General features: G+C 34.1%; 1 protein-coding gene and 1 non-coding gene across 4 annotated transcripts; one reads left to right on the top strand and one right to left on the bottom strand.

The window, feature by feature from the left end:
- Positions 1-1,367: 1,367 nt before the first annotated feature.
- LOC149498978 (small nucleolar RNA R71) lies at positions 1,368-1,474 on the bottom strand. The gene has a single exon (XR_016319060.1). It is a non-coding gene; the product is annotated as a small nucleolar RNA R71 (small nucleolar RNA).
- A 12,692-nt stretch (positions 1,475-14,166) lies between these two features.
- LOC105637413 (zinc finger CCCH domain-containing protein 40) lies at positions 14,167-18,389 on the top strand. 3 transcript variants are annotated; one of them, XM_089726615.1, is made up of 5 exons: positions 14,167-14,308; positions 14,946-15,105; positions 15,222-15,491; positions 15,928-16,151; positions 17,326-18,389. In XM_089726615.1, exons 2-5 carry the CDS (start codon positions 15,001-15,003, stop codon positions 18,191-18,193), a joined length of 1,467 nt encoding a protein of 488 aa, XP_089582741.1. In that variant the 5' UTR covers positions 14,167-14,308; positions 14,946-15,000; the 3' UTR covers positions 18,194-18,389. The 3 variants fall into 3 exon arrangements, with proteins under 3 accessions (XP_089582741.1, XP_089582739.1, XP_089582742.1); XM_089726613.1 differs by having other exon boundaries at positions 14,173-14,313; XM_089726616.1 differs by having other exon boundaries at positions 14,181-14,318.
- The last annotated feature ends 376 nt before the right edge of the window (positions 18,390-18,765 follow it).

Raw genomic sequence — 18,765 nt, forward strand, 5'->3', positions numbered from 1 at the left:
CCGAGGTGTGACGCCCTCCGAAGGCTTGAGTTTGATTACTTATATCTCTCTCTTATTTTATTAAAGATTGTTTGTATGTTGTTCTTCATTATTTTCTATGCAAAGCAACAATATTATTTGGTTCCATTCAATAAAAGTTTCTTTAAGTTATCTTTTGGTCTTTGTTTAATCAAGTTTACTTAATTATATTCTCAGAAAGAAATAATTTAGTAAAGATCAAAGAGATAGAATTCAGTTAGTTGGGTTTGCATGTGAATCTTTAACTTGGTTTGTCATAGTTAAGTCTATCTTATTGAAATAATCAAAGAATAAGAGTTAGGATTCATATTTGATAAAGTAAGGCATTTGTTGTATGTAGAGATACATATAATAAATAGAGCAATTCTGTACCAAGAGGTTGAATTATACTTTACCACATGTGATTAGAGGATCATTTATTGCATGTTACACGTTTTGCTATAGAAAAAAAAAATCGATTGCATAATCAATTCTTCTAAGGATTCTACTATATCTTTTTATCAATAGAATTAAGTGGTATATGTAATTAAAGTTTGAATAGGATCATAGTTTAATCATTTCATATTTTATTACTGTAAACATAAGTGTTAAGGATAAGTAGTAAAGTGGACATAACATGTTCCTCGTGGGTTCGATCTTTTTATTACTACATTGCGATCCGTATACGTTCGGGTAATCAAGGGGTGCAACAAGTTTTTGGCGCCGTTGCCGGGGAACGGTGTTTTGTCAATTAACGAAATATTCTTGTGTATGATTTACGGCATTTTTTTTATTAGGTACCAACTTACTTTTGATTCATATATATATATATATATATATTTTTTGCAGGAGCACATATTGAATAACTTATATGCCAAGTACTAGATCTTCAACCAGTGAATTAGAAGATTATCAGCTTGAGATTGAACAGTTTCTTTCCAGACAGAAAAGGAAAAAGAAAAGAAGAAATTCAGGAATTATGGCTGAGCAAAATCTACCACAGCAAAGGTTGATGGACTACGTCACTCCAAGCCTAAATGGTTCACAGAAAGGAGTAGTACGTCCACTAGTAAATGCTAACCAATTTGAAATTAAAACCTGCTTTATTGCAAATGATCCAAAATAGTGTTCAATTTTTCGGATTACCAAATGAGGATCCAAACTCTTATATAGCCAGTTTTCTTGAGATATGTGATACATTTAAGATGAATTCGGTGCTAGCGGATGCCATCAAGCTACGTCTTTTTCCTTTCACTTTGACGGATAAAGCAAAAGCTTGGTTGAATTCGTTGCCACCAAATTCTATCACTACTTGGGAACAACTAGCCCAAACTTTCTTGTCTAAATATTTTCCATTAGCAAAGACTGCTAGGCTTATTAAAGAAATAGCCTCATTCACCCAACAAGAAAATGAATCCCTATATGAGGCATGGGATCATTATAAAGAACTTTAACGAGTTTGCCCACACCATGGCCTTCCCCAAAATATATTGATTCAAACCTTTTACAATGGGGTTAATCCTTCTACAAGAGGTACTATAGATGCTATGGCAAGAGGGTCATTAATGAAGAAAACTACTAATGATGCAATTGAGTTGTTGGAGGAAATGGCTAATAATAACAACATATGGCCAACCGAAAGGGCTCAAGGAAGTCATTCCAATGTTAATCATGATCCTTCTTCTTCTTCTTCTTCTTCAAAAAGTTCAGTTAAGAAAGTACATGAGTTGGATCTATTAACTATGATGCAAGCACAAATTTCTGCTTTAGCATATAAAATTGATAACTTGAATGTGAGTAAGTCAACATCTCTTACTTGTGAAAATTGTGGTCAAAATGGACAAGTATCAAAAGAGTGTAATTATAATCATCCGATTATGGAGGAACAAGTGAATTATGTTCAAGGACAAGTTCGCGATCCATATTCGAATAATTATAATGCTGAATATCATAATTATCCTGACACTTTTTGGAGAAACAATGATAATCAAGATAGAGGAAATCGAGTTAATCAATCTCAAGATAAAATAGGACAATTGACAAATAAAATTGACAAGATTTTGGATGGAATAAATCAGAAAATGAGCAGTCAAGACGATAATTTTAAATGGTTAGAGACTAAGTTTGACAAAAATTTCAAGAATCATTCTTCATCTATACATAACTTGGAGGTGCAAGTAGGGCAACTTGCCAATGCTATTTCATCGCGTAGAGTAGGAAACCTTCCAAGTAATATAGAAAAGAATCCTAGGGAAAATATAAGTGCTATTGTTTTAAGAAGTGGAAAGGTATTTGATAAAGTAGTTCCCTTGGCTATCAATGCTAATATCCTGAATAATGAATCTATTGAGCTGGTTTGTGAACCGAGCAAGGAAGTAAATTATGCAAGATCAAAGGAAAAGGAGAATGTGAAAGTTTATCAACCAAGTCCACCTTTTTCGCAAAGGCTAAAGAAGTAAGAATAAGATAACCAATTCTTAAACTTTATAAATAAATTGAAACATTTGCACATTAATATGTCATTTATGGAACCCATTACACAAATTCTGAACTACGAGAAATTTCTTAAAGATTTAATCTCAAAGAAATATAGTTGGGAGGATGTGTCAACAGTTACTTTGACCGAGGATTGTAGTTCCATAATCTCAAGTAAATTACCTACTAAACTTAAGAATCCAGGAAGCTTTACCATACCATGTAGATTAAGTGAGGTAGATTTCCTTAGATGCCTTTGTGACTTAGGAGCAAGTATTAACTTGATGCCATTATCTCTTTTTAAGATATTAGGTTTAGATGAAGTAAAACGTACTAATATGGTTTTACAACTTACTGACCAATCTATTAAAAGACCTTATGGCATTATTGAAGATGTACTTGTTAAAGTTGACAAGTTTATTTTTCCAACTGATTTTGTCATACTTGACTTTGTTTATGATGAGAATTGTCCTCTTATTTTAGGAAGACCATTCATGAACACAGGGAGGGCATTAATTGATGTCTTAGAAGGGAAATTACTCCTTAGGATAGATGCTGATATCATTGAGTTTCATATTGATAAAGCCATCAAATATCCTATGGATGAAGGTAATTGCATGAGGATTGACATAGTTGATACATGTGTGCATGAAATATTTGCATTAGAAAATAATGTTAAATATGAAAATGATAGTGCAAGTAATGAAGAAAAAAGAATTTATAAGTTTAAGACCTGAAATGTTACTTAGAGAAAATGAACCTTTACCTCCATCAATTGAAAGGCCACCAATAGTAGACCTTAAAGAATTACCTAGTCATCTAATATAAGCTTTCCTAGGTAAAGATCACACACTTCCAATAATTATTTCTAACAAATTAACTATAGATCAAGAAAATGAATTGCTAAGTATTGTTAGAAATAGGATTAGGAGTATAGGATGGCAAATTTCTGACCTTAAGGGTATAAGTCCTAATCGAGTCATGCATTACATAAATCTTGAAGATGGATATGTACCTAGGGTAGAAAGACAAAGGAGACTTAATCATAATATGAAAGAAGTAGTGAAGAAGGAAATTATAAAGTTGTTAGATGCAGGAATAATATACCCAATTTCGGATAGCCAATGGGTTAGTTCGATTCAATGTGTTCCTAAAAAGGAAGGGATGACTGTAGTAAAAAATGAAATTGGTGAACTAATTCCTACTAGAACCACTACGGGTTGGAGGGTATGCATTGACTATAGGAAGCTAAATTTAGCCACAAGGAAAGATCACTTTCCGTTGCCATTCATAGACCAAATGTTAGAAAGAATTGCTGGTCATGCTTTCTATTGCTTTCTTGATGGATATTCAGGATATTTTCAGATTTATATACTCCCAAATGACCAAGAGAAAACTACATTTACTTGTCCATTCGGTACATTTGCATATAGACGCATGCCTTTTGGATTATGGAATGCACCCGCGACGTTCCAACGCTGCATGATAGCCATTTTTAATGATTACATAGAAGAAATCATGGATGTATTCATGGATGATTTTTCTGTATATGGTGATTCTTTTGAAAGTTGTTTGAAAGTTTTGGACTTAGTGTTATCAAGATGTGAAAGTGCTAATTTAGTTTTAAATTTGGAAAAATGCCACTTTATGGTTGATGAGGGCATTGTTTTGGGGCACAAAATAAGTAAAGATGGAATCCAAACGGATAGGGCAAAGATAGAAGTCATAGAAAAATTACCACCTCCTACTACGGTTAAGAGAATTAGATCTTTTCTAGGCCATGTAGGATTTTATAGGAGATTTATAAAGAATTTCTTTATCATTGCTAAACCATTAACTAACTTGCTTATTAAAGATGTACCCTTTGATTTTTCTCAAGATTGTTTAAATGCTTCCACACTTTGAAAGATGCATTAGTAAATGCACCTATTGTGGCAAAACCTGATTGGGGATTACCATTTGACATAATGTGTGATGCTAGTGATGTTGCTGTTGGTTATGTTTTAGGGCAAAGACATGATAAGAAATTGCATGTGATATACTATTCTAGCCATGTTCTAACTAGTACTCAAATGAATTATACAACTACTGAAAAAGAAATGTTGGTTGTAGTATATGCATGTGATAGATTTAGATCATACTTGTTAAGATCCAAAGTCATAATCTATACTGATCATTCTGCATTAAAATACTTGTTTGCTAAGAAAGATGCGAAACCACGTCTTATTAGATGGGTATTGTTATTGCAAGAATTTGACATTGAGATTAGAGATAAAAAGGGTTCTGAGAATTTAGTTGTTGATCATTTATCACGTCTAGAAAATGAAGAAGGTCCAATAGGAGAGTCTACAATTATTAATGAAAGTTTTTCAGTTGAAAATTTAATGTTAGTACAACATGTTCATACACCTTGGTATGCTGACATTGCAAATTTTCTAGCTTCTAAAATAATACCTCTTGATATGACTTATGCACAACGGAAAAAATTTTACTCAGATGTTAAAAATTTTTTGTGGAATGAACCATTTTTGTTTAAGATATGTGGGGATGGTATGATTAGAAGATGTGTAGGGGAAACGGAAGTACAAGATATACTTATGCATTGTCATTCGAGTCCATACGGAGGGCACCGTGGAACAAGTAGAACTGCTTCAAAGGTTTTAGAAAGTCGCTTTTATTGGCCTACACTGTTTCAGGATGCCCGTATATTTGTCTCTCATTATGACATGTGTCAAAGGGTCAGAAACATAAGTCGAAGAGATGAGATGCCTTTATCCAACATACTTGAGGTAGAGATATTCGATGTATGGGGGATCGACTTTATGGCTTAAAAAGGACTCATTTCAGTTCAAATGTGTAGCAAATTTTGCCTTTGCAGAAACAGGTTACGCGAGCACAATTTATGGAAGCGCAGGTGCGTAAGGTTATGCTTTAAGCACAAAAGAGTTGCCCTTTATTCGCGCACAACATCGCGGGCGCGATAACTGTTAAAAAAGAGACAGAGCGATTAGATTAAAGATCGCGATCGTGATAGAAATATTCGCGGGCGCAAATAGGGTGCAAAGGAAGGTAGAAGGTTTGAGATCATCGTTCGCAAGGAGAAATCTTAAAGATCGCGAGCGCGATACCAGATTCACGGGCACGACCGTCCAACGGATAGAAAATAAAAACTGTCTTTTCCAAATTCAATTCAACGCTTCTCCTTCCCAAGGTATTCAAACTGCAAACACCTTTTCAAAACCAATCAAATCCTTTCCTTCTCAACTTCAGAGGAGGGCGAACGTTTCAAACGCCTCAAGAAATCCAGTTTCACCGGTATATATATTCTTGACACTAATTTTTTACAGCATACTGATCTTTTAGAAAAAATTCAAGAATATCTGAAAATCCTTAATTTTGAAATCTATAGTCAATTAAGAATTCCTGAGAATGCTAACATAAGTCTTGAGTTTTTGACTACCTTTGAATGGGTTGATGACACAGAGACTGCCATAAAATTTAGAGTAGAGGGAGAGGAATTAACTTTGGACTATGATAAAATGCATAGGTGGTTAGGATTTCCCAGAAATGGGTTTGCTTCCAAACCGAAAGGTTGGAACGCTGCTTCGATTTGGGAAATGCTAACAGGTAAGTCAATTTTTAATGCTCGAAATGCTGGTAATAAATGGATTAAGGATGAAAGTATTTTATATCTACATAAGTATCTGTGTTATGCTTTGTATGGACGGGTGGAAGCCACCAAAGTCCAAACAAAGGATTTGTTTTATTGGAAACTGTTTTTCAGGGCAAGAGGGTAGATGTTAAAGGAATAATGTTTGATAAACTCTACAACGCATCCCGTCATCAAGGCAAAATCACGTTGGGGATCAGTAGCATGGCACCAGTTCTATTTTATGCTGCCCGAATGCCTCTTACACCCTATCATGAATAGCCAACTGATACTTTCCAATATATGGATGGTGCTTTCTTGAAAAAGGCCAGATTAGTAGATGAAATAAAGGATGGTAATAGCATAGTTTATCGCTGGAAGTCATGGGAGAGAAGAGTAGGCCAACGTAATGGCGATGCCGGAACTTCTTGTTTGAATGAAGATGAAATCAGAATACGGAAAGGGAAGTCCCCGATGACATCTTCCATTCCAACGGAAGAGGAGGCAAACGAAATTGCTGGTTGGAAGCAAGTTTTGAGTCGAGTTGATGCGTTACAGCAATCCCAAGAGAATTTGCAAGTGACCATTTTTGAGATGGGTCAGCAGTTGCACACCATTCAGAAAGAGCACAAGAGTATGACGCGGAAGTGGATGTCATGGTTTTGGAAGCAGAACATCGAATTCACTCCATCCCCTCCGGATTCTCTGGAGGCATGAGGTTTTTCTGCACACACTTGTTCATATTTTCATTTCTATTTGTGTTATGTGTGTTGTATGCATGTGTTATGTGTGTTGTATGCATGTCTTCTCTCCCAATGAGGACATTGTGCCTTTCAAGTGTGCGAGAGTGTCTATGTCTCTTAATTTTTCTCGTATATAAAAAAAAAAAGAAAAAAAGGAGAAAATTAAAAAACGTGACAATTAAAAAAGTCAAATTCTTTGCCTTGGTTCAATGTTTAGTCCCTACATATTGATTTGCTTATATTTCACTTTTTGAAATGAAAGTCTTGAATAATATACCATGATTAAGAGATTTCAATGATTATATGTTTAGATTTGATTATGAACTTAGGTATTAGGGTTAAACATGACATGTGAAGTTTCTTTAGCAAAATTGTAAATCTTTAGTTAATTATCTAGACATAATTTTGGCTTAAGAGAAGCAGGAATCCTAACTTGAATAAGAAGTAGGGAGAAAAGGGAAACTAAAGCCATAATACATGTATGTTTCAAGTCAATAAAGGATGAGAGTATTGCGTGAGAAAAATCAAAATTGAGGGAATAACGAAAATCCATTTTGATGAGAAGTGGTACGGAGCATAAAATGCAACCACTTTTTGCTTATATTCCCATATATAAAAAAAAAAGAGAGAAAGTAAATAAAAATAAAAGAATAAATGCAATACAAGAGGTAACAAAAGAGGTAAAAGGTGAGAAGTGGTATGAAGCATAAAATGCAACCACTTTGTGTGATAGAAATAGGTTACCTAAAAATACCTTGAGATGAGAAACATTACATGTGTGCTAAACTTGTTCTAAGTACTTTTTATTTCACATTGTAAGGAAGGAGAATTGCCTATCTCATGTTTTAAGTTTGGCTAGATTTTTAAACTTTAGATTTTGTTTGCTAGATTGAAATTTTAGATGCCATGTTCACTTATAATACTTGAGTTCAAAATCAAATCAATCTCTTATCTTTTGGTAGATTACTTAAGAAGTCCAAATCAACAAGTAAAATATAAACATGATCAACATGAGTTCAAAAGAAAAGATGAATGTTTTGCTTAGGGACAAGCAAAGAGCTAAGTGTGGGGGGAATTGATAGCCTCGCAAAGCAGGCAAATTTGTTAAGTTATAGTTGCATGATTGCATGTTTGTTTTTATACATTTTACGTTTTCTTGTGTTGTTTTTGGTTTAAAGTTGTTTTAGGAATGAATTTGAACAAAGGATTGGGAAAGGCTTGTTTTTAAGAAGAAAAGGATAAAAAATTTGACCAAGTATGGGAAAGAAGTTTTCTGCCAAGAAACTTCACGACAGGGAATGAAGTCGCGCTGCATGGAACATATGGAGATTCGCGAGCGCAACCTATATATGCGCAGGCGTGATCTGTATAGTAGAAGGTCCAGAAAGCATCAGGCAGAACTCGCGAGCGCGACATTATATTTTGCGAGCCCGAGGAACACAAAACAAACGGCATAAGAGTACCAGGTAAAATTCGCGAGCGCAACATTAAAACTCGCAAGCGCGATAAGCACTCCAGAAGAGGCAGAAAGATCATAAGAAGTGATTGCGGGCGCGACCTTTAAACTCGCAAGCGCAAGTCGCTTTTCCATAAGACTTCAACTGCTACTTTTTACCAGAAAGATGTGTCCTTCTATGAACATGTCGAAATTTCTCCCATCAGAAGTCAGTTGAAGCAACGTTTGGCCAGCCAATCACCATCATAACCAACATCCTCTTCCTCTTCTATAAATTGCAATCCAAATTAAGAAAAAGAAGATAGGAAAAAAAGAGAAAAAGATAGAAGAAGAAGCAGTATTACAATATAACATAAAAGTAAAAAGTAGTATTTAGAAATAAGTTGATGAGAATCACTTATTATTATTTGTGCAAAGAACATCAAAGAGTTCCTCGAGGTGTGATGCCCTCCGGAGTCTTGAGTTTGATTACTTATATCTCTCTCTTATTTTATTAAAGACTGTTTGTATGTTGTTCTTCATTATTTTCTATGCAAAGCAACAATATTATTTGGTTCTATTCAATAAAAGTTTCTTTAAGTTATCTTTTGGTCTTTGTTTAATCAAGTTTACTTAATTATATTCTCAAAAAGAAATAATTTAGTAAAGATCAAAGAGATAGAATTCAGTAAGCTGGGTTTGCATGTGAATCTTTAACTTGGTTTGTCAAAGTTAAGTCTATCTTATCGAAATAATCAAAGAATAAGAGTTAGGATTAATATTTGATAAAGTAAGGCATTTGTTGTATGCAGAGATACATAAAATAAATAGAGCAATTCTGTACCGAGAGGTTGAATTATACTTTATCACATGTGATTAGAGGATCGTTTATTGCATGTTACACGTTTTGCTAAAGAAAAAGAAAATCGATTGCATAATCAATTCTTCTAAGTATTCTACTATATCTTTATCAATAGAATTAAGTGGTATATGTAATTAAAGTTTGAATAGGATCATAGTTTAATCATTTCATGTTTTATTGTAGTAAACATAAGTGTTAAGGATAAGTAGTAAAGTGGACATAACCTGTTCCTCGTGGGTTCGATCTTTTTATTACTACGTTGCGATCCGTATACTTGCGGGTAATCAAGGGGTGCAACAATTGATCTTTGGGGTTTTTATGATTGAATAAACAAAAATCTCAACTTAAGATCAAAGGGTAACACTTATTGCCTTGGATCTTTGCTTGAGTTTTGAAAAAGCAATAATTTCCCCTCTAATCTAAAAAAATCCTCCCCTAAAGCTCACCATCGAATTTCTATTTATAGACATTTGAGGGTGGGTGGCGCCATTTAAGGCTGATGTGGCAAAAATGTCACTGTCAGGCCCCGCAATGGGACTGGACCCATTTTTAAAAAATCGGGTTGGGTGACACGTGAAATGAGGTGAAGCATCAGAAAGTGCACCGGCGGACCTGACGTGCTTCTCAAGCCCTATTTCATCGTGAAACGCTCGGTAATCCGAAAAAGTAAAAATGGTTAAACACATGGATAATCTGAGCCAATGACTATTGGTCCGAGAACCAGGGGGACTAGGCATCCTGATCCAAATTTATGCGAAAAACGGTGTATTATCACTAAACCTTTTAGGGGCAAAATTTAAGCGTTTACACTCTTCATTACAACAAGATAGCGCATCTACTGCGCGATTTGATCTGCTTGTTTTATATTCAATATTGAAGTCGTAACCCATGTCTAGCATATACCAATGCTACTGTGTCGGAGTTGATACTTCTTACTGAAGAAGGTGGCGGAGGCTCCTTTGATCTGTTTTAATGGTGAATTTCCTGCCTATTAAATATAGGCGCCAATGATGGATGGCCAACACTAAGGCCATTAGCTCACTCTCGTATGCTGATCTAGTAAGGGCAGGATTTCCAATGGCTTTACTGAAATAAGTGATTGGCTTATTTTGTTGCATTAGCACAGCTCCCACTCCAGTTTTTGAAGCATCAGTTTCTACCACAAAAGATCAAGAAAAATTTGGCATTGCCAGCATCAGAGAAGTGATTATGGCTTGCTTTAGTGTGTCAAAAGATTGTTGAGCAGGAGTCCAATTGAGTGCACCGTGAGCTTCCTTTTTAAGTAAGGTTGTTAATGGTCTTACCATTTAACCATGATTGGAAATAAATCTTCAATAGTAACCTGTGAGTCGAAAGAATCCCCTAATAACTTCAATTGATTTAGGAATTGGCCATTAAATGATTCTAGATATCTTTGATGGGTCTGTTGCTACCTTAGCTGCAGAGATGATATGCCTAAGATACTCCATTGATTTCCGACTGATGCTGCACCTCTTTTTATTTAAGTGTAAGAAGTTATCTTGGAGGAGTTTCATTACATATGTCTTGACCACAGTTCAATCATAAATCACTAAATATGAGGTTATAATAATTAAATCTAAAATATTTATATCTCATACCAATAAAATAATTGAAATGTCTATCCAAAAATCTAAAATTTAAAGTTCTAAGAGAGTTGTACATTTTTTAATATGCAACTCATCCAAGTGGACACCATATATATATATATATATATATATATATATATATATATATGATAAACCATCTAGAGAAGGAAGAAAATACAAGAAGAGAGAACATCACAACCATTAAAAAAGACAAAGCTATTTTGGGTCAAAACACCAAAGTTTTCTCCTTCTTCTTTTGTTGCCATACTAACAATGGGGGTTTACTTTCACCCCATTTTTACAGCAACAAATTCTTTCCATGATCAGTCTGGAAAGAAAAAAAAAAAAAAAAGACTCCCAGCCCTAGCATATATACCTATCAAAACTGAAGCATTGTAGAAATTATACCTACCGCTGAAAATAACACTAAATGCAAACATTTTAGATTTAATATATAAATATTTATATATGGATGTGAGTATATTGTAGATAAAAAAATATTCAAAAATTTCAAAGTGATATATCTATTGATAGAAAAATATTTTTTGAAATTTGAAATATATATATTCAATAAAAACATTCAAACATAGAAAAATAAATAAAAAAAGTCCAAAAATTTCTAAAAACAAGAAAAATAGAATGTTAAGAAAAGAGAGAGTTGCGTAAGCATTTACAAAATATTTATTGCTTCAAGATTATATATAGATTATTCTCTAAATTACATGCAGGATAAGATTTGAATTTAATTTAAAAACGATAATTTCAATTAACATACAATTATTAAATAGTTTCAAATTAAAGACATATGGTTAAAAATTATATAAAATATGATTACTAAAAAAATTTAGTCATTTTATTGAGGAATACAAATAAATGAAACGCTACTATAGAAAGTTATAAAATATAATCATAATATCAAATCTAAATAATTTTTTAAAATTCTCATGCAGTCAAACCAAGTAGAAAGCAAATTCAAAACTACTTGACCAAGTGTCTTGAAACTTTTAATTATAATTATTTGAAAAAACCATAGTATATTTACAATATATATATATCACGTTCATATGAAGCAATAAAGAGGTGGAAATAGATCATAAATGTTTTCACCAATTTGATAAGTTTAGGGAAACCTACCCCTACGAGTAAAATAAACAAGTGTTTTGGTTTAAATGAAAACCGTAAAAGTGAAAATTTTTTTTAACGGAGTCATATTAAAGTATATTTCAAAACAAGATTTAACTGATAAGTTTGATTCGATTTATTTAAAAATAAGTGTTTTATAATAAGATATCCAAAGATAAAACTAAAAATAACTTGGTTAGATTGGATTTTTCGGTTTTTTCAAAAGTTTGCTCAGCCCTACTATGAGCAAAAATGTGTTGGTCCTTTTTCTTATAAACGCTATAAATACCCCAAATTCATCAATAAAATTAACCAATTAAACAAACAAGATTTTAAATCTTCCCTTGAGCTCTTGTAGTTTTCGGGCTTTTTTTTTTTTTTTTTTTTTAAGGAAAGCTGTTGTAGTTAGGCATGGCCACTGGTTCGGTTCTAACCGGAACCGAACCGGAACCGAACCGTACTGTAGACGAACCGAAACCGGCGGTTCAAAATTTTGAACCGGAACCGGCGGTTCAAGGGCCGGTTAAGGTTCATGTGAATGTTAAAAAATGAACCTGAACCGGCCCGGAACCGGCGGTTAACCGGCGGTTTCGATCCGGTTCGAACCGAATTCACAAACAAAATTATTTATTGCAATAATCAAAAATAGTGAAAAAAAAAAACATCATCATTTTGGTTTAAAAAAGGGGAAGCATAATCATTTCACTTTTTTTTTGAAAGCTCATAATCAAAAATAGCCGTTGAACTTTGTTTACAATTAACAATTTACTATACAATTAACAATTCAAACTTCAAACGGATATAATTGTTTTATTATAATTTAATTAATTAATTAATTATTTATTTATTATAATTTACTAAATTATCCAAAAATATAATTGTTTTTTTTCTGTTATAAGAGACAATTTGGGAAACTACATAAATGAAAAATATGTATAAATATGATGAGTTGATTATTTTTTTTTTCACAACCAATTATATTCTATCTCTCCTCCTCACTTCTTAATATTGCTTTATTTTCATACATCCAATTCTAAATTCCATTAATTTCATATTCCATTTATTCATTTTTTTCCATAATTCCATTTAAAATTATGGCACACAATTCACAAAGCTCCAAGGGAAAGCTAGTTGCTCAAAGCGTGGAAGAAATTGATTCAAATGATCCATTGATTGATTTTTCACCACAAGAAGCAATATCTCCTAATATTTCAATAGGTAAACCACCAAAATCAGATATTTTCAAGAAGCACTTTGCAAAAATTGTTCAAGATAATGGAGAAATCAATGCGGTTCGATGTAATTATTGCAAAAAAAAATATGCATTCAAGCTTGGAGGAGGATATGGCACTCTCAATAGGCATTTAAAATCACATCATCCAAGTAAGGTAGGAATGGATGTAACTCAAACTCAATTATCGTCATCAAGGTATGGTGATCCTAACACTCCTCTATTTAAATATAGTGATGAAACTAATAAAATTGAAATGGCTAAAATGGTTTGTATGGAACGATTATCTTTTTCATTTGGTGAAAAAATTGGATTTAATAACTATTGTAAAAAAGCATTAAATCCTTTAGCAAAAAAGATACCTAGGAATACACTTAAAATGACTATTTTATCTATTTATTTAAAAGAAAAAGAAATTTTAAAAAATTTATTTGTAAATTTTAATGGTAAAATTGCCATTTGTTGTGATATTCCGACTCATTAACGGAGACTAGTGGCACTGATGATTAAAATTAATTGTAATAATTGGGAGGTTATTTTCCAATGTAATAAAAAAAAGAACTATGTAGGCTTTGATAATAACAGTTCTAAATTAATAGAAGTTTTTGTTTTAAAATTTTATAATAATTTATTTAGTTAATAAAATTTAAACATTTTAAAATTATTATTTATTCATGAATTCGAAATCAAAATCTTATTATTTTTTTAAAAAATTGCGTAATGCCGGAACCAAATCGGAACCGTAATTTGAACCGTCGGTTCTCCGAAACCGTGCTGAACCGTGCCGGAACCGGAACCGGAGGTTCAAGGGCCGGTTCTGGTTCAAAATTTTAAACATTTCGAACCGGCGGTTCAATGAACCGAAACCGGCGGTTCATTGAATCGGCCATGCCTAGTTGTAGTTTTCTATTATTATAGAATGTAGGTAAGTCTACATAATTTTATGAATTATAATTTTTAACTTTTTAATATCGAAAACTGATAAAAAAAAAAAAAAAAAACATTCTCGAACCATAAATCAGACCATAAAATCATCCAAATCGTAGGAAAACTATAACCCAACGCATCGCTACAAATCTCTCTTGCTTCCATTTCATCACAGGATACGACAAACAATAACCCTGAAACCCCAATTCTGGGCTCAACAATAAGACGTTGGAAATTCTTACAGACGGCGGCGCGGCACGGTACGGTACGGTATCACTCGCACCACTATTGGCGGTGTTCTGTGTGTTTCTGTTATAACAATTTCTTCTCTTTTCTTTAAAAACTTTCCCTCCACCTATGGTTATGGATATGGATATATTGAAAGCATCATCTTATTTATTCGTGTGTTAGGGATTATTTTTCTTTCTTCCATAATTTCAAATTAATTCAAGTTTTAGACATTATTAACTCACTGCAACTTTTTCCAGTTGAGAATTTATATGGGTTAAGTTGTTGATTGTTCACAACTGCAATTGAATCATTATCTGTGCTGATTTTTTTTTGTTGGGTCAAATTTTATCAATTCCAATTCAATTCAACTCACTGCAATTGAACCATTGTTCACAACTTTTTCTAGGATTAGTTATATGAGAATACTTTCAATCTAGAAGAATTAGCTAATTAGGATTACTTTTTAATATATGATTAGGATTTGTGGACAAAAATTATCAGATTATGTATTCTATTATTTCCTTTAATTTCAGAATTTTAATTCTAAGGGTTTCTTTAAACCAATTATCTTATCTTGTTCCAACCACAATCAATCTATTATTGAGAGTTAATTGCCTAAGTTTTTCCCCTGCGTCACAGTGACCATCTAAGCTTTTCCTATTGCAGAGGACCTAGAGATACAAGGTTTTTGGAGAGTTTACATAGCTAGGGCTTAAGAGAAATGGCACACAGATTGTTAAGAGATCTGGAAGCTGATGGTTGGGAACGCTCTGACTTTCCAATAATCTGTGAGTCTTGTCTTGGTGACAATCCATATGTCCGTATGGTATGTATGATTCTTGCAGTAAATTTCATGTAAACTCTGTTCTGTTATGTTACATCATAAGTTTTCCCTTTTTTTTTTTTTTTTTAAATTATTATTTTATGTATATTTGGATGCAGACAAAAGCTGACTATGACAAGGAATGCAAGATATGTACTCGGCCATTTACAGTTTTTAGGTGGAGGCCAGGTCGGGATGCAAGATTTAAGAAGACTGAGATTTGCCAAACGTGTAGTAAGTTGAAAAATGTTTGTCAAGTATGTCTTTTGGATCTTGAATATGGATTGCCAGTTCAGGTTCGAGATACTGCTCTCCATATCAATTCCAATGATTCAATTCCAAAGAGCGATGTCAACAGGGAGTACTTTGCTGAGGAGCATGACCGAAGGGTATGCTTTTTATGTTTTAAAACAAATTTAGTCTCTAATCTTTCCTGTCCAGAATAATATACTGTTGGAATATTGCACTTGATAAAATTCCTGAATTAACTGTGTTGGTGTTATCAACTAGCGAATCATATCAAAGTGACTTGTTTATTTCTCTCTCTCTCTCTCTTTTCTGTATTAATGTGATTTGACATGGATAGTTGAGGGACACAGTATGCATGTGGATAAGGTGGCTCAATATATATTATAATTATGTGCATTTTTGTGCTACATAGCTATCAGATTTATTTTTTGCGGTTTATTGCTGTTGGTTGCTTTCATTGGTTTAAATCTGCTCAAAATTTGTTGAGATTCATCTAATTGGCTTATTTCTTGGAAGATTGTTTGGTTGTCTCGTCTTTCATATTTTGACACCTAGGTTGATAATTGCTTAATGCAGGCTAGAGCTGGTATAGATTATGAATCTTCATATGGAAAGGTGCGGCCAAATGACACTATTCTGAAGCTTCAAAGGACGACACCATACTATAAAAGAAATCGATCACATGTTTGTAGTTTCTATGTTCGAGGTGAATGCACACGAGGTGCTGAGTGCCCTTATAGGCATGAGATGCCAATAACTGGGGAGTTGTCACAACAGAATATAAAGGATCGCTATTATGGGTATGTGCAAGTGGTTAATTTCTTTCCTATGGTCTTATGTATAATCTCTCTATCTCTTGCTTATGCACATGCATATGTGGGTTCTAGATTTCTTGTTTTTTGTTGGCAAACTTGTGCAATTGGTTAGTTTTCAAAAGTGTACCACACTTTACATCCAATCGCTTTTTGAAATCAATTTTTTATCTGAGGCAAAACTTCTGGATTATTTTGTTGCTTCTTTATTTTCCTTTCGATCATACGGAGTTTGCTTGTCTAGGAGATTTCTTTATTATTTGTTGTAATCTGTGTTAGTTCTTTGAGTTTTGATGTTTCAATCTTTGCTATGGTGGTGAAAGATTATTAATACTCTTTCTATCCCAAAATAGTAGTCCATATTATTAATTTGGGATGTTGCAAGTTAAATGTCCATTCTATTTAAGTTAAAAGTTAACAAGCCAAAGGATTATCTTGTTAATAATATCCTTCAAATTAACTCTCATTGATTTTTGTGCTACTTTCTGTTTGAAGGATAAAATTGGTAAAACTAAAAAACACTCCATTCAAAAGACTTTTCTTAATTTCCATGCCAAAGTCAAACTAAACAATTGTTCTGGGGCAGAGGGAGTGGTTCTAATTTGGTGCAGCAGTATATTGTTTGTCTTTAATGCTTCTCATTTATGTGACATAGGAAATTGAAAATGATACTGAATAATTACATATTACTATGGGATGCAATGCAAAGTCCTATATACAATGTTGGTTTTTTATGGGCAACTTCCCTCAAGCATTTTTTAATGTTCTAGAACTTCTACTCTATTTGTTTCATTTTTCAAGTGAGTTTCATTTTCATTTATAATGGAAATTCTTGGTAATAGGGCAAGGGTAAATCCATACACAATAGTTGGATAGTTTCATTCAGTGGACCTGACAATATTATTGTGCTCCATGCATTTTAGGCTCAGAAACCATAACAATGAGTCCTAAAGAAATGAAGCTTTGTTTTCAATTTGTGAATATCTAATGTATTTTTGGAGTAGTGCCAAAGGCCTTCAGAAGGAAGAAACACATGAATGTACCCATCTACCCATTCATCTTGCTGAGTAAATAGGCATTTGCTGCAAGAACAAATGATATTTAGTTTTTTGCGACCTGCTTTACATTTTATAGTGTTTCTTATTGTTTTATATTTATTCAGAGTGAATGATCCAGTGGCTTTAAAGCTGCTTAACAAGGCTGGTGACATGCCTTCACTAGAGCCACCAGAGGATGAAAGCATCAAAACCCTCTATGTAGGCGGGCTCGACGCAAGGATCACTGAGCAGGATCTGAGGGATCAGTTTTATGCACATGGTGAGATTGAATCTGTCAAAATGGTGCCTCAACGAGCAATTGCTTTTGTGACCTACACAACTAGAGAGGGCGCTGAGAAGGCTGCAGAAGAGCTCTCCAACAAGCTAGTTATCAAGGGTCTGAGGCTGAAGCTAATGTGGGGTAGACCTCAAGTGCCGAAACCCGAGTCAGAAGGTCCAGAAGAAGCAAGGCAGCTGGCAGCAATGGCACATAGTGGAATGTTACCCCGGGCAGTTATATCTCAGCAGCAAAACCAATTACATCCGCCTGGCACTCAGGACCAACCTCAAACAATGCACTACTTCAATATACCACCTCCACCACAGCATGAAAGACCCTTTTATCCATCAATGGATCCTCAAAGAATGGGTGCTGTTGTTCCATCTCAAGATGGGGCTCCCAGTGGACCATCAGGATCTGGGGAAAATGTATTAGAGAGGCAGCGTGCTCAGCAATATCCATATGAAGGCATGCCACCCCCACATGGGCAATATCAGCAACAACTTTATCCTTCATATGGATATATGCCAGCAATGCCACCTTATCAGCAGTACCCTCCTCCATATCACTCGGCAGTTCCCCCACCACCAGCTCCACAAGCCAGCCACCAGCACCAGCATTCTGTGCCATCATCAAGGAATCCACCTGCACCATCTGTTAGCTCTGGACCTCCACCTCCAGGATCTGGAGCACCAACTTCATCAAATGCGTGAAACTTGGAAATTGATTACGATTTGTATTCTGGCAAGTTCATTACATTATTGGTTACTTTTTAGATTGAAATGTCTTTTTTACTTGTATTTTCTGGTTGTATTAGTATTTTACGGTGTACCTGTAATACTGATTCATAGCGGTGCTCAATCATATATGAAATCAGATCAATATATAGAATCAGGAGGCTTTCTATAACGTCATGATCCCATGGCTATGTTGTCATAATAGCAGTTAGACTTTGATGCAGCTTTGGATCAATAGCTTGGAAACAAGCTGTGCGGTTATAATATGCTCTCTCACTAACGAATTTGGCTGGTGGAACTGTCCTCGATGGCTAGAGGCTAGACCCAAAATCTGCACCGTCTTTTGCCTAGTTGGTTGTTGTCTTTTTCACTTGTGTGTTTAATTTGCTTTCTTGACAACACTTGAGAAATATTTTCTTGAAAACAACCGTATTAGGGAAAATACCAACTACAGTTTGTTTCTCCATGGCTTTGCTGGTTTTCAAGTCACTGTGACGGAGATTATTGCCAAATCCATCTTTACATAAGCTCTTGCAAGTTGCAAGCAT

The sequence above is a fragment of the Jatropha curcas genome, chromosome 1 (genome assembly GCF_041381405.1).
Source record: "Jatropha curcas cultivar XTBG-Jc1 chromosome 1, XTBG_Jcur_1.0, whole genome shotgun sequence".
Lineage (NCBI taxonomy): Eukaryota > Viridiplantae > Streptophyta > Magnoliopsida > Malpighiales > Euphorbiaceae > Jatropha > Jatropha curcas.

Excerpts from the sequence above, each read along its gene's own strand:
- LOC105637413 (XM_089726615.1), top strand. The coding sequence starts at position 15,001 with ATGGCACACAGATTGTTAAGAGATCTGGAAGCTGATGGTTGGGAACGC. Across the intron at positions 15,106-15,221 it reads ACAATCCATATGTCCGTATG|ACAAAAGCTGACTATGACAA; the intron begins GTATGTATGATT and ends ATTTGGATGCAG. Across the intron at positions 15,492-15,927 it reads CTGAGGAGCATGACCGAAGG|GCTAGAGCTGGTATAGATTA; the intron begins GTATGCTTTTTA and ends TGCTTAATGCAG.